This window comes from Sphaeramia orbicularis, unplaced genomic scaffold, assembly GCF_902148855.1.
Source record: "Sphaeramia orbicularis unplaced genomic scaffold, fSphaOr1.1, whole genome shotgun sequence".
NCBI lineage: Eukaryota > Metazoa > Chordata > Actinopteri > Kurtiformes > Apogonidae > Sphaeramia > Sphaeramia orbicularis.
The window spans coordinates 338-12500 of NW_021941541.1; the positions used below are offsets into that span (position 1 = coordinate 338).

The 12163-nt window shown below is 46.0% G+C and overlaps 1 protein-coding gene across 1 annotated transcript in view; it reads left to right on the forward strand.

Moving 5' to 3' along the window:
• Positions 1 to 1489: 1489 nt before the first annotated feature.
• The window catches only part of LOC115416064 (receptor-type tyrosine-protein phosphatase N2-like), a gene marked incomplete at both ends in the record, with an annotated part of 22869 nt that continues 12195 nt past the window's right edge, over positions 1490 to 12163 (forward strand). The window contains 8 exons of the mRNA XM_030129776.1: positions 1490 to 1540; positions 4886 to 4996; positions 5066 to 5134; positions 5201 to 5243; positions 5325 to 5475; positions 6873 to 7263; positions 8111 to 8254; positions 10264 to 10298. Coding sequence (XP_029985636.1) covers positions 1490 to 1540; positions 4886 to 4996; positions 5066 to 5134; positions 5201 to 5243; positions 5325 to 5475; positions 6873 to 7263; positions 8111 to 8254; positions 10264 to 10298 — 995 coding nt within the window. The remainder of the gene's footprint in view (positions 1541 to 4885; positions 4997 to 5065; positions 5135 to 5200; positions 5244 to 5324; positions 5476 to 6872; positions 7264 to 8110; positions 8255 to 10263; positions 10299 to 12163) is intronic.

The window sequence follows — 12163 nt, forward strand, 5'->3', positions numbered from 1 at the left end:
CATAATCGGTGCGTGAACGGTGCCTCGTCGACCGTGTCAAACCCACGTCGAGCTTCAGTCACAGCGATTAATGCGACTTGGTGACGGGTTCAAAGGTCACTGGAGCAGAGGAGAGGTTATGACATTGCTTAGCAACAGCCGGCTCTGTTTCCCTGTGCTGCCGTCGGACTCATTCCACCTTAAATATCCACCGCCGTCGGCCTCAGATCAGACGACAAACACACTGTGACCCACCAGCAGCCATGAGGACCAGGGTTCAGGTTTACCCATGAGGACCAGGGTTCAGGTTTACCCATGAGGACCAGGGTTCAGGTTTACCCATGAGGACCAGGGTTAGGGTTCAGGTTTACCCATGAGGACCAGGGTTAGGGTTCAGGTTTACCCATGAGGACCAGGGTTAGGGTTCAGGTTTATGACATGGGTTCTCAAACTGCTGTTCTTTCAGGTTCCACATTCAGTCTGATCTGATCTGCAGTGGACCAACCAGTCAAATATGAACAGAAGAACCCAGAAATAATGATGACTGACAATTTATGTCTGTGTTTGAGTGAAAAAAAAAACATTAAATTATGAAAATACTTACTCTTATAACAAAACAGATGTGAATAACCTGAAAAATCGGACATTTCTTCAGATAAATCAGTGTACTTTTCTCAGTCTTCTTCCTCCACTTCTCATTAGTCCATGTGCATTCTGGATCAGATCTCCAAAGACACTAAACACTGAGGAACAGGAAGAAAAGAGTTCAAACTGGACTGAATTTAATACAGACATTTCAGGTTGGACACATTTGTTCAGGTTAGTCACATTTTATTGGTACAGGAGAGTTTGGAAATGGAAAGAGTTTCACAATTTAATGGGATTTTTTGCAGTAAAATAAAAAAAAACTGAAGTTGTTAATTTAAGATTTTTCTACTTGATTGAAGGTTTTTTTTTGGCTTAATTCCAGATTTGTTTTTACTTAATTAAAAGAAATGAACAAAACTGAATGAAAATTGAGCAAAATAATGAAAGAAATGAACAAAACCAAACAAAAATTGAGCAAAATATCAATAACAGGAGAATAAATACAAACAAAAATTGAGCAAAGTGCTGAAGAAAAATGAACAAAACTGAACAAAAATCGACAAAATAATGACAAAAATGAACCAAACTGATATGTGCAAATGTCGTAGTTATAAAACGTAACAAATTCAGCAGGATTTCAAACAGGTTGAATAAATCCAGTGGGTTTGTGTCCAAATGAATCTACACATAGTTTTTTCAAATTCAAACTGTCTGAACTATTGAGTCCAAATACACAGAGAACTGAAGCCCAGGCTGAAAACAGTGAGTTCAGAGGAACCCTTTAGATCCACATCAGTTCAGGTTTCCATTCGTCTGCTCACTCAAACAGGCCACGCCTCCATTTCCTGTTTACATCCATCCCATAATAATGTGTTTGAGTCCAGACGCTCAGACCTGATTTGTGTTTTTATCATTTTTCCAGGATGTTTGTTCGAGAAGAAACTCTGTCCGAGAGACGAGTTCTGCAACGACGGTGAGTTTGACCTCTGACCTCCATGACCTCTGACCTCTGACCTCTGACCCTGAACCATCAAAAACCACAAATGACCTGAGGTAAACCCTTAGACCTGAGGTAAACCCTTAGACCTGAGGTAAACCCTTAAACCTGCAGTAAACCCTTAAACCTGAGGTAAACCCTTAGACCTGAGGTAAACCCTTAGACCTGAGGTAAACCCTTAGACCTGAGGTAAACCCTTAGACCTGAGGTAAACCCTTAGACCTGAGGTAAACCCTTAAACCTGCAGTAAACCCTTAAACCTGAGGTAAACCCTTAGACCTGAGGTAAACCCTTAAACCTGAGGTAAACCCTTAGACCTGAGGTAAACCCTTAGACCTGAGGTAAACCCTTAAACCTGCAGTAAACCCTTAAACCTGCAGTAAACCCTTAAACCTGAGGTAAACCCTTAGACCTGAGGTAAACCCTTAGACCTGAGGTAAACCCTTAAACCTGCAGTAAACCCTTAAACCTGAGGTAAACCCTTAGACCTGAGGTAAACCCTTAGACCTGAGGTAAACCCTTAGACCTGAGGTAAACCCTTAAACCTGCAGTAAACCCTTAAACCTGAGGTAAACCCTTAGACCTGAGGTAAACCCTTAGACCTGAGGTAAACCCTTAGACCTGAGGTAAACCCTTAAACCTGCAGTAAACCCTTAAACCTGAGGTAAACCCTTAGACCTGAGGTAAACCCTTAGACCTGAGGTAAACCCTTAGACCTGAGGTAAACCCTTAAACCTGCAGTAAACCCTTAAACCTGAGGTAAACCCTTAGACCTGAGGTAAACCCTTAAACCTGAGGTAAACCCTTAGACCTGAGGTAAACCCTTAAACCTGAGGTAAACCCTTAAACCTGAGGTAAACCCTTAGACCTGAGGTAAACCCTTAGACCTGAGGTAAACCCTTAAACCTGAGGTAAACCCTTAAACCTGCAGTAAACCCTTAAACCTGAGGTAAACCCTTAGACCTGAGGTAAACCCTTAAACCTGAGGTAAACCCTTAAACCTGAGGTAAACCCTTAAACCTGAGGTAAACCCTTAGACCTGAGGTAAACCCTTAAACCTGCAGTAAACCCTTAAACCTGAGGTAAACCCTTAGACCTGAGGTGAACCCTTAAACCTGAGGTAAACCCTTAGACCTGAGGTAAACCCTTAGACCTGAGGTAAACCCTTAGACCTGAGGTAAACCCTTAAACCTGAGGTAAACCCTTAGACCTGAGGTAAACCCTTAGACCTGAGGTAAACCCTTAGGCCTGAGATAAACCCTTAAACCTGAGGTAAACCCTTAGACCTGAGGTGAACCCTTAAACCTGAGGTAAACCCTTAGACCTGAGGTAAACCCTTAGACCTGAGGTAAACCCTTAAACCTGAGGTAAACCCTTAGACCTGAGGTGAACCCTTAAACCTGAGGTAAACCCTTAGACCTGAGGTAAACCCTTAGACCTGAGGTAAACCCTTAAACCTGAGGTAAACCCTTAGACCTGAGGTAAACCCTTAGACCTGAGGTAAACCCTTAGACCTGAGGTAAACCCTTAAACCTGAGGTAAACCCTTAGACCTGAGGTAAACCCTTAAACCTGAGGTAAACCCTTAGACCTGAGGTAAACCCTTAGGCCTGAGATAAACCCTTAAACCTGAGGTAAACCCTTAAACCTGAGGTAAACCCTTAAACCTGTGGTAAACCCTTAAACCTGAGGTAAACCCTTAAACCTGCAGTAAACCCTTAAACCTGAGGTAAACCCTTAGACCTGAGGTAAACCCTTAGACCTGAGGTAAACCCTTAAACCTGAGGTAAACCCTTAAACCTGAGGTAAACCCTTAAACCTGAGGTAAACCCTTAGACCTGAGGTAAACCCTTAGACCTGAGGTAAACCCTTAAACCTGCAGTAAACCCTTAAACCTGAGGTAAACCCTTAGACCTGAGGTAAACCCTTAGACCTGAGGTAAACCCTTAGACCTGAGGTAAACCCTTAAACCTGCAGTAAACCCTTAAACCTGAGGTAAACCCTTAGACCTGAGGTGAACCCTTAAACCTGAGGTAAACCCTTAGACCTGAGGTAAACCCTTAGACCTGAGGTAAACCCTTAGACCTGAGGTAAACCCTTAAACCTGAGGTAAACCCTTAGACCTGAGGTAAACCCTTAGACCTGAGGTAAACCCTTAGGCCTGAGATAAACCCTTAAACCTGAGGTAAACCCTTAGACCTGAGGTGAACCCTTAAACCTGAGGTAAACCCTTAGACCTGAGGTAAACCCTTAGACCTGAGGTAAACCCTTAGACCTGAGGTAAACCCTTAAACCTGAGGTAAACCCTTAGACCTGAGGTAAACCCTTAGACCTGAGGTAAACCCTTAAACCTGAGGTAAACCCTTAGACCTGAGGTAAACCCTTAAACCTGAGGTAAACCCTTAGACCTGAGGTAAACCCTTAGGCCTGAGATAGACCCTTAAACCTGAGGTAAACCCTTAAACCTGAGGTAAACCCTTAAACCTGTGGTAAACCCTTAAACCTGAGGTAAACCCTTAAACCTGAGGTAAACCCTTAAACCTGCGGTAAACCCTTAAACCTGAGGTAAACCCTTAAACCTGCGGTAAACCCTTAAACCCGAGGTAAACCCTTAAACCCGAGGTAAACCCTTAAACCTGCGGTAAACCCTTAAACCTGAGGTAAACCCTTAACAGTGTGCAGGATCAGTGGATCTCAGCGTAAACATCCTCCTCCTCTGTCAGCCGCTCCTCGGCCAATCCGCTTTCACCCCCTCCGTCTCCATGACAACAGTGACATCAGCTGCGACCATGTGTCTGTTTGAAGAGCTGATGACTCACACACACACACACACACACACACACACTCAGCGCCCACGCGTCAGCTTTATGTTCCCCTGTAGTGTGTGTTTTCAGTGTGTATCTGGAGTGTGTGTGTGTGTGTGTGTGTGTGTTCTCTTATTTCTACACTTCAGATTCAGTTAAAATCCCTCCCTCCCTCCATCCCTCCCTCTATCCCTCCATCCCTCCCTCCCTCCATCCCTCCATCCCTCATCCCTCCATCCCTCCATCCCTCATCCCTCCATCCCTCCATCCCTCATCCCTCATCCCTCCCTCCCTCCCTCCCTCCATCCCTCCCTCCCTCATCCCTCCATCCCTCCATCCCTCATCCCTCCCTCCCTCCCTCCCTCCATCCCTCATCCCTCCATCCCTCCCTCCCTCCCTCCCTCCCTCCATCCCTCATCCCTCATCCCTCCATCCCTCCATCCCTCATCCCTCCATCCCTCCATCCCTCCCTCCTCCAGTCTATAATCCTCTTTGTCCTTCTGGTCTCTGTTTTTCAGATGGGTTGTTTGGTCAGTGCCGGTCTCCTCACCAGGACCCGGTCCAGTACCAGGTGTCCGTCCCCGTCCTCCACAAACTGCAGGACGTCCTCAAAGACCTGATGGTCCAAGGTGAGTCCCCCCCCCCACACCTGTTGAACCGGGTCTTCTGGGACACTCAAGACCTTCTGTTCCCCTTAGGTCTGTCCTGGAAGGACGACGTGACCCAGGACGTCATCAGCCGAGAGCTGAGCCACGTCCCCACCGCAGACCGGTCCTGGTCCGGACCCCCGGAGAAGACCGACCGGTCCTGGTCCGGACCCTCGGGGAAGACCTACCGGTCCTGGTCCGGACCCTCGGAGAAGACGCCCCCCCGGCAGTAAGGACCCCACACACACCAGTAGACCACCACCTGCCAGACTGGACCCAACCCAGTAATGTTCAAGTGTGTGTTCATCAGGTCCTCCAGGTTCCAGGACCAGCGGAGGGTCCAGGGTCAAGAAGACGGGACCCATACCATGCAGCAGTATGTGGACTACATGATCCTGGACCCGCCTCGGTCCTCGGTCCACATGCAGACGCCCCTGCTCGACCCCTACTCCTACCAGCAGGTGGGGCTAGTGAGCACCGTATGTACAGGGTCTATGGGGTTTAAGTGGTCTATGGGGTTTAAGTGGTCTATGGGGTTCACAGGGTCCATGGGGCTCAAGTGGTCTGTGGGGTTCATGGGGTCTATGGGGTCCAAGTGGTCTGATGTTCTGGATTCTCTGAGGTTCTAAACACAACATCTGTAAAACAGGAAGTCCACGTATGTCAAACAGGAAGTCCACATATGTAAAACAGGAAGTCCACGTATGTCAAACAGGAAGTCCACGTATGTAAAACAGGAAGTCCACATGTGTAAAACAGGAAGTCCACGTATGTCAAACAGGAAGTCCACACATGTAAAACAGGAAGTCCACATGTGTAAAACAGGAAGTCCACGTATGTCAAACAGGAAGTCCACACATGTAAAACAGGAAGTCCACATGTGTAAAACAGGAAGTCCACGTATGTCAAACAGGAAGTCCACACATGTAAAACAGGAAGTCCACATGTGTAAAACAGGAAGTCCATGTATGTCAAACAGGAAGTCCACGTGTAAAACAGGAAGTCCACATGTGTAAAACAGGAAGTCCACGTATGTCAAACAGGAAGTCCACGCATGTAAAACAGGAAGTCCACGTATGTCAAACAGGAAGTCCACGTGTAAAACAGGAAGTCCACATATGTAAAACAGGAAGTCCACATATGTAAAACAGGAAGTCCACGTATGTCAAACAGGAAGTCCACGTATGTAAAACAGGAAGTCCACATGTGTAAAACAGGAAGTCCACGTATGTCAAACAGGAAGTCCACGTATGTCAAACAGGAAGTCCACGCATGTAAAACAGGAAGTCCACATGTGTAAAACAGGAAGTCCATGTATGTCAAACAGGAAGTCCACGTGTAAAACAGGAAGTCCACATATGTAAAACAGGAAGTCCACGTATGTCAAACAGGAAGTCCACGTATGTCAAACAGGAAGTCCACGCATGTAAAACAGGAAGTCCACGTATGTCAAACAGGAAGTCCACGTATGTAAAACAGGAAGTCCACGTATGTCAAACAGGAAGTCCACGCATGTAAAACAGGAAGTCCACATGTGTAAAACAGGAAGTCCATGTATGTCAAACAGGAAGTCCACGTGTAAAACAGGAAGTCCACATATGTAAAACAGGAAGTCCACGTATGTCAAACAGGAAGTCCACGTATGTAAAACAGGAAGTCCACGTATGTCAAACAGGAAGTCCACGTATGTAAAACAGGAAGTCCACGTATGTCAAACAGGAAGTCCACGTATGTAAAACAGGAAGTCCACGTATGTAAAACAGGAAGTCCACATGTGTGCGTCACAGGAAGCAGATGCTGAAGCTCCTCTGTACCTGAATGCGATGCTGTAAATGTCCCGTTTGTGTTTACGTTGCAGCGTCGCTATGGTTACCAGGAGGAGGAGGAGCGCTCCCTCAACTCCCTGGACGATAGCCCTGCCTTCCCGCTGCTCTCCACCTCCCCTCGGTCCAGATCGGACCAGCAGCTCCTGCAGGACCTGGTCTCCTTCTACCTGACCTCCCCTTCCTCCTCTTCCTCCCCTTCCTCCCCTTCCTCCCCTTCCTCCCCTTCCTCCTCCTCTTCCTCTTCCCGTCACAGGGGGGCGTCCCCGTCCTCGTCCTCCTCGTCCTCGTTCTTCCTCCCAGACCTGGACTTCCCCCTGGACTACAGTGAGGACTACATTTCCCAGGTGGCTCAGCTCCGCCAGCAGCAGCAGCAGGAGGAGAAGAAGAAGAAGAAGGAATACGAGGCTTTGGACGGACTGGACGGTGAGAAGAAACCAACCTGACACCAAAGTTCGCACAAAGTCCAACCATCACACACGTGTCTTTTTCAGTCTGTTTTGTTCTTTTTCCTGCATGTTCTTGTCAATGTTTACATCATGTTTTTGTTACGTATTTTACATTCTTTTTATCATTTCTTTATTATTTTCATAGTGTTAAATCTTTTTTTTTTTACATCATTTTCATCCTCTTGCACCTTTTTTTGTTTGTTTTACATCATTTTCATCGTGTTGCATCTTTTTTTTTTTTTTTACATAATTTTCATGTTGTTACACTTTTTTTCATTTTCATCTTTCCTTTTTCCTGCATGTTCTTGTCAATGTTTACATCATTTATTTGTTACGTGTTTTACATTGTTTTTTATCATTTTTTAATTATTTTTTATCTCATTGCATCTTTTTTTTTTCATAATTTTCATCGTGCTGCATCTTTTTTTCTTGCGTCATTTTCATGTTATCGCATCTTTTTTTTTTACATAATTTTCATGTTGTGACACTTTTTTTTTTACATTTTCATCTTGTTTCGTCGTCATTTACATTTTTTTCACCATCTTTTTTTGTTGCATCTTTTTAACCATTTGCATGTTGTGTAGTTTTGCACCAGTTTCATCTCGTTGCATCTTTTTCACATCATTATGTTCAGAAAACTGCCGTCTTTTTATCTGTAGAAACACGTTCCTTCAAAGACGTCAAGGCTGTTTTTTCTGAGTGTTTAGCTGAAGCAGTCACACACTTCTGGGTTCTTTTCAGACAATAGTTGTTCAGATTAGACCTGTTGGTTTTTTTAACATCCTGGGGTAGAAGTTGAAGCTGGTGGTTGGTGTTTTTTCCAGAACGTTCCCTGCACAGACTGGCTCTGCTGCTCCAGAACTACGGCCTGGATCTGAAGGATCTGTCTCCAGAGCAGAAGCAGAAGCTGCCGGCGGCGCTGAAACAGCTGCAGATGGACTCGTCCTACATCCACAAACCAGACAAAGGTGTCCACCGTGTCCAACACATCTGCATCTACAACATAAATATTAGGGTGGTCCAACAATCCTGGTAAAAAATACAGTTTCAGATAACCTCAATTAGAACCCTGCATTAGGTTTATGCATTCAAAACATGATTTAGGAAAAAATTTGGAAGAAAAAGGAGATGTTTTAGAGGTTGCACAAAGCCTGTACATCAGAGCATGGTTTGAATCCCCATCACCAGTGAAAGCTCCTGAAAATGATCTGGTATTCCTTCAAAAGCTGTCACAGTCTGAACATTCAGTTGTCAAGAAAGCAGTCTGAACAGCTTTGGGCCACATCTGTGGAACTGGAGTACATATATGGATGAAGTAACTCCGCCCACATCTGTGGTACTGGAGTAAATATATGGATGAAGTAACTCCGCCCACATCTGTGGAACTGGAGTAAATATATGGATGAAGTAACTCCGCCCACATCTGTGGTACTGGAGTAAATATATGGATGAAGTAACTCCGCCCACATCTGTGGTACTGGAGTAAATATATGGATGAAGTAACTCCGCCCACATCTGTGGTACTGGAGTAAATATATGGATGAAGTAACTCCGCCCACATCTGTGGTACTGGAGTAAATATATGGATGAAGTAACTCCGCCCACATCTGTGGAACTGGAGTAAATATATGGATGAAGTAACTCCGCCCACATCTGTGGTACTGGAGTAAATATATGGATGAAGTAACTCCGCCCACATCTGTGGTACTGGAGTAAATATATGGATGAAGTAACTCCGCCCACATCTGTGGTACTGGAGTAAATATATGGATGAAGTAACTCCGCCCACATCTGTGGTACTGGAGTGTAGAACTGGTTGTGGTCCATTCTGTGACTCCAGTGTGACACCAGAGCAGAAGCAGCTGATGGTGGACACCATGATGTTAAATGCAGGTTCTTTGGTTCCTCTAAAGCGTTGGGATGTCCTTCATCCATCAGATTGTGAAGGGAAGCAGATCAGGGCTTTTGTCTCCACCAGCACCATGCGTTTGTTTGAACCTTTGGATCTGCCACAAACATTCTGAACAGTTCCTCCAGTAGACTGGGCTGATGATGCAGACTTTCAGAAGGAGGAGAAAACTGGGCATTCCACTAAAGCTGTCAGTGATGTCACTGACAGAGGGGCGGAGCTTATTCCAGACTTCAACTGTAGCCGAACAACAAATGCAGATCACAAACAGTACTGGCAACAAGTTGTCAAAGAACACAGGAACATTTTTGGTCATTTCAATAAACCAACAGTGGTTGGTGGACTTTCTAAGGAACATTTTTATGAGTTTCAGTTTGATTTTGAGAATAAAATTTCAGATTCTTCTAATCTGCTTTATTCATTTGGATAATTCTGTTAGAGTATACAGAGACATCTGCACCTGTCTGGGACACCTCTGAATATTAATGAATTTGCATCAAATTTGGACCAAAGTAATTTGGCCACATATGGAACCAAATGCAGGGTTCGAATCCAGAGAATCTGAAAAAAAATTTTTTGGACCACCTTAATAAATATAGACCACACATTAGCTCTGGGTCACACATTTTCACAGTCTGACCTGAAAGGTTTCATATACGGAACCACTGAACAGATCAATACATGTAAAAAAAAAAAAAAAAAAAAAAAAAAGTTAAAAGTCTGGCTAAAAAACATTCAGGAGCTAAAATCTAAACCAAACTGTGCCTGAAAATCTCACCTGAGTTTCAGTCTGTCTTTTCCAACAGGATTACAATGAAAACAAATTAGGAAAAATATGTCTTTGTATTTCTATTGTTTTCATTGTGTTGTGTCTGTTTTGTTTTGTTTTTTTATCATTTTCATGGTGTTTTGTTGTTTCTCAGTCTGTTTCGTCATCCTTTCTGTCCTGTTCTAGTTCTTCTGGTTCTGTGATCCAGCTTCAGAAACTCTGCGTTCAGTTTTTCACATCTGAAATTCTTCTGACACTCATTACTGACGTTAGTTCTGTGTGTGTTTCCACTTTTACAGTTAAATATGGAAACAGCGCCACCACAGGACGGAAGGTGAGTCTGTGATTCCCAAACCGTCCCTGAATGTCCACACCAGGGTCATCATGTCCACCACACGGTCATCATGTCCACACCAGGGTCATCATGTCCACCACACGGTCATCATGTTCACACCAGGGTCATCATGTCCACCACACGGTCATCATGTCCACACCAGGGTCATCATGTCCACCACACGGTCATCATGTCCACACCAGGGTCATCATGTCCACCACATGGTCATCATGTTCACACCAGGGTCATCATGTCCACCACAGGGTCATCATGTCCACCACACGGTCATCATGTCCACCACACGGTCATCATGTGCACACCAGGGTCATCATGTCCACACCAGGGTCATCATGTCCACCACACGGTCATCATGTCCACCACACGGTCATCATGTGCACACCAGGGTCATCATGTCCACACCAGGGTCATCATGTCCACCACAGGGTCATCATGTCCACACCAGGGTCATCATGTCCACCACACGGTCATCATGTTCACATCAGGGTCATCATGTCCCCACCAGGGTCATCATGTTCACACCAGGGTCATCATGTCCACACCAGGGTCATCATGTCCACCACACAGTCATCATGTTCACACCAGGGTCATCATGTCCACTACGCGGTCATCATGTTCACACCAGGGTCATCATGTCCACCACAGGGTCATCATGTCCACCACACGGTCATCATGTTCACACCAGGGTCATCATGTGCACACAAGGGTCATCATGTCTACCACACGGTCATCATGTCCACACCAGGGTCATCATGTCCACCACACGGTCATCATGTCCACACCAGGGTCATCATGTCCACCACACGGTCATCATGTCCCCACCAGGGTCATCATGTTCACACCAGGGTCATCATGTCTACCACACGGTCATCATGTCCACACCAGGGTCATCATGTCCACCACACGGTCATCATGTCCACACCAGGGTCATCATGTCCACCACAGGGTCATCATGTCCACACCAGGATCATCATGTCCACCACAGGGTCATCATGTCCACCACACGGTCATCATGTGCACACCAGGGTCATCATGTCCACCACAGGGTCATCATGTCCACCACACGGTCATCATGTGCACACCAAGGTCATCATGTCCACCACAGGGTCATCATGTCCACCACACGGTCATCATGTCCACACCAGGGTCATCATGTCCACCACAGGGTCATCATGTCCACACCAGGATCATCATGTCCACCACAGGGTCATCATGTCCACCACACGGTCATCATGTGCACACCAGGGTCATCATGTCCACCACAGGGTCATCATGTCCACCACAGGGTCATCATGTCCACCACACGGTCATCATGTGCACACCAAGGTCATCATGTCCACACCAGGGTCATCATGTCCACCACACGGTCATCATGTCCACACCAGGGTCATCATGTCCACCACACGGTCATCATGTCCACACCAGGGTCATCATGTCCACCACACGGTCATCATGTCCACACCAGGGTCATCATGTCCACCACACGGTCATCATGTTCACACCAGGGTCATCATGTGCACACAAGGGTCATCATGTCTACCACACGGTCATCATGTCCACACCAGGGTCATCATGTCCACCACACGGTCATCATGTCCACACCAGGGTCATCATGTCCACCACACGGTCATCATGTCCCCACCAGGGTCATCATGTTCACACCAGGGTCATCATGTCTACCACACGGTCATCATGTCCACACCAGGGTCATCATGTCCACCACACGGTCATCATGTCCACACCAGGGTCATCATGTCCACCACAGGGTCATCATGTCCACACCAGGATCATCATGTCCACCACAGGGTCATCATGTCCACCACACGGTCATCATGTGCACACCAGGG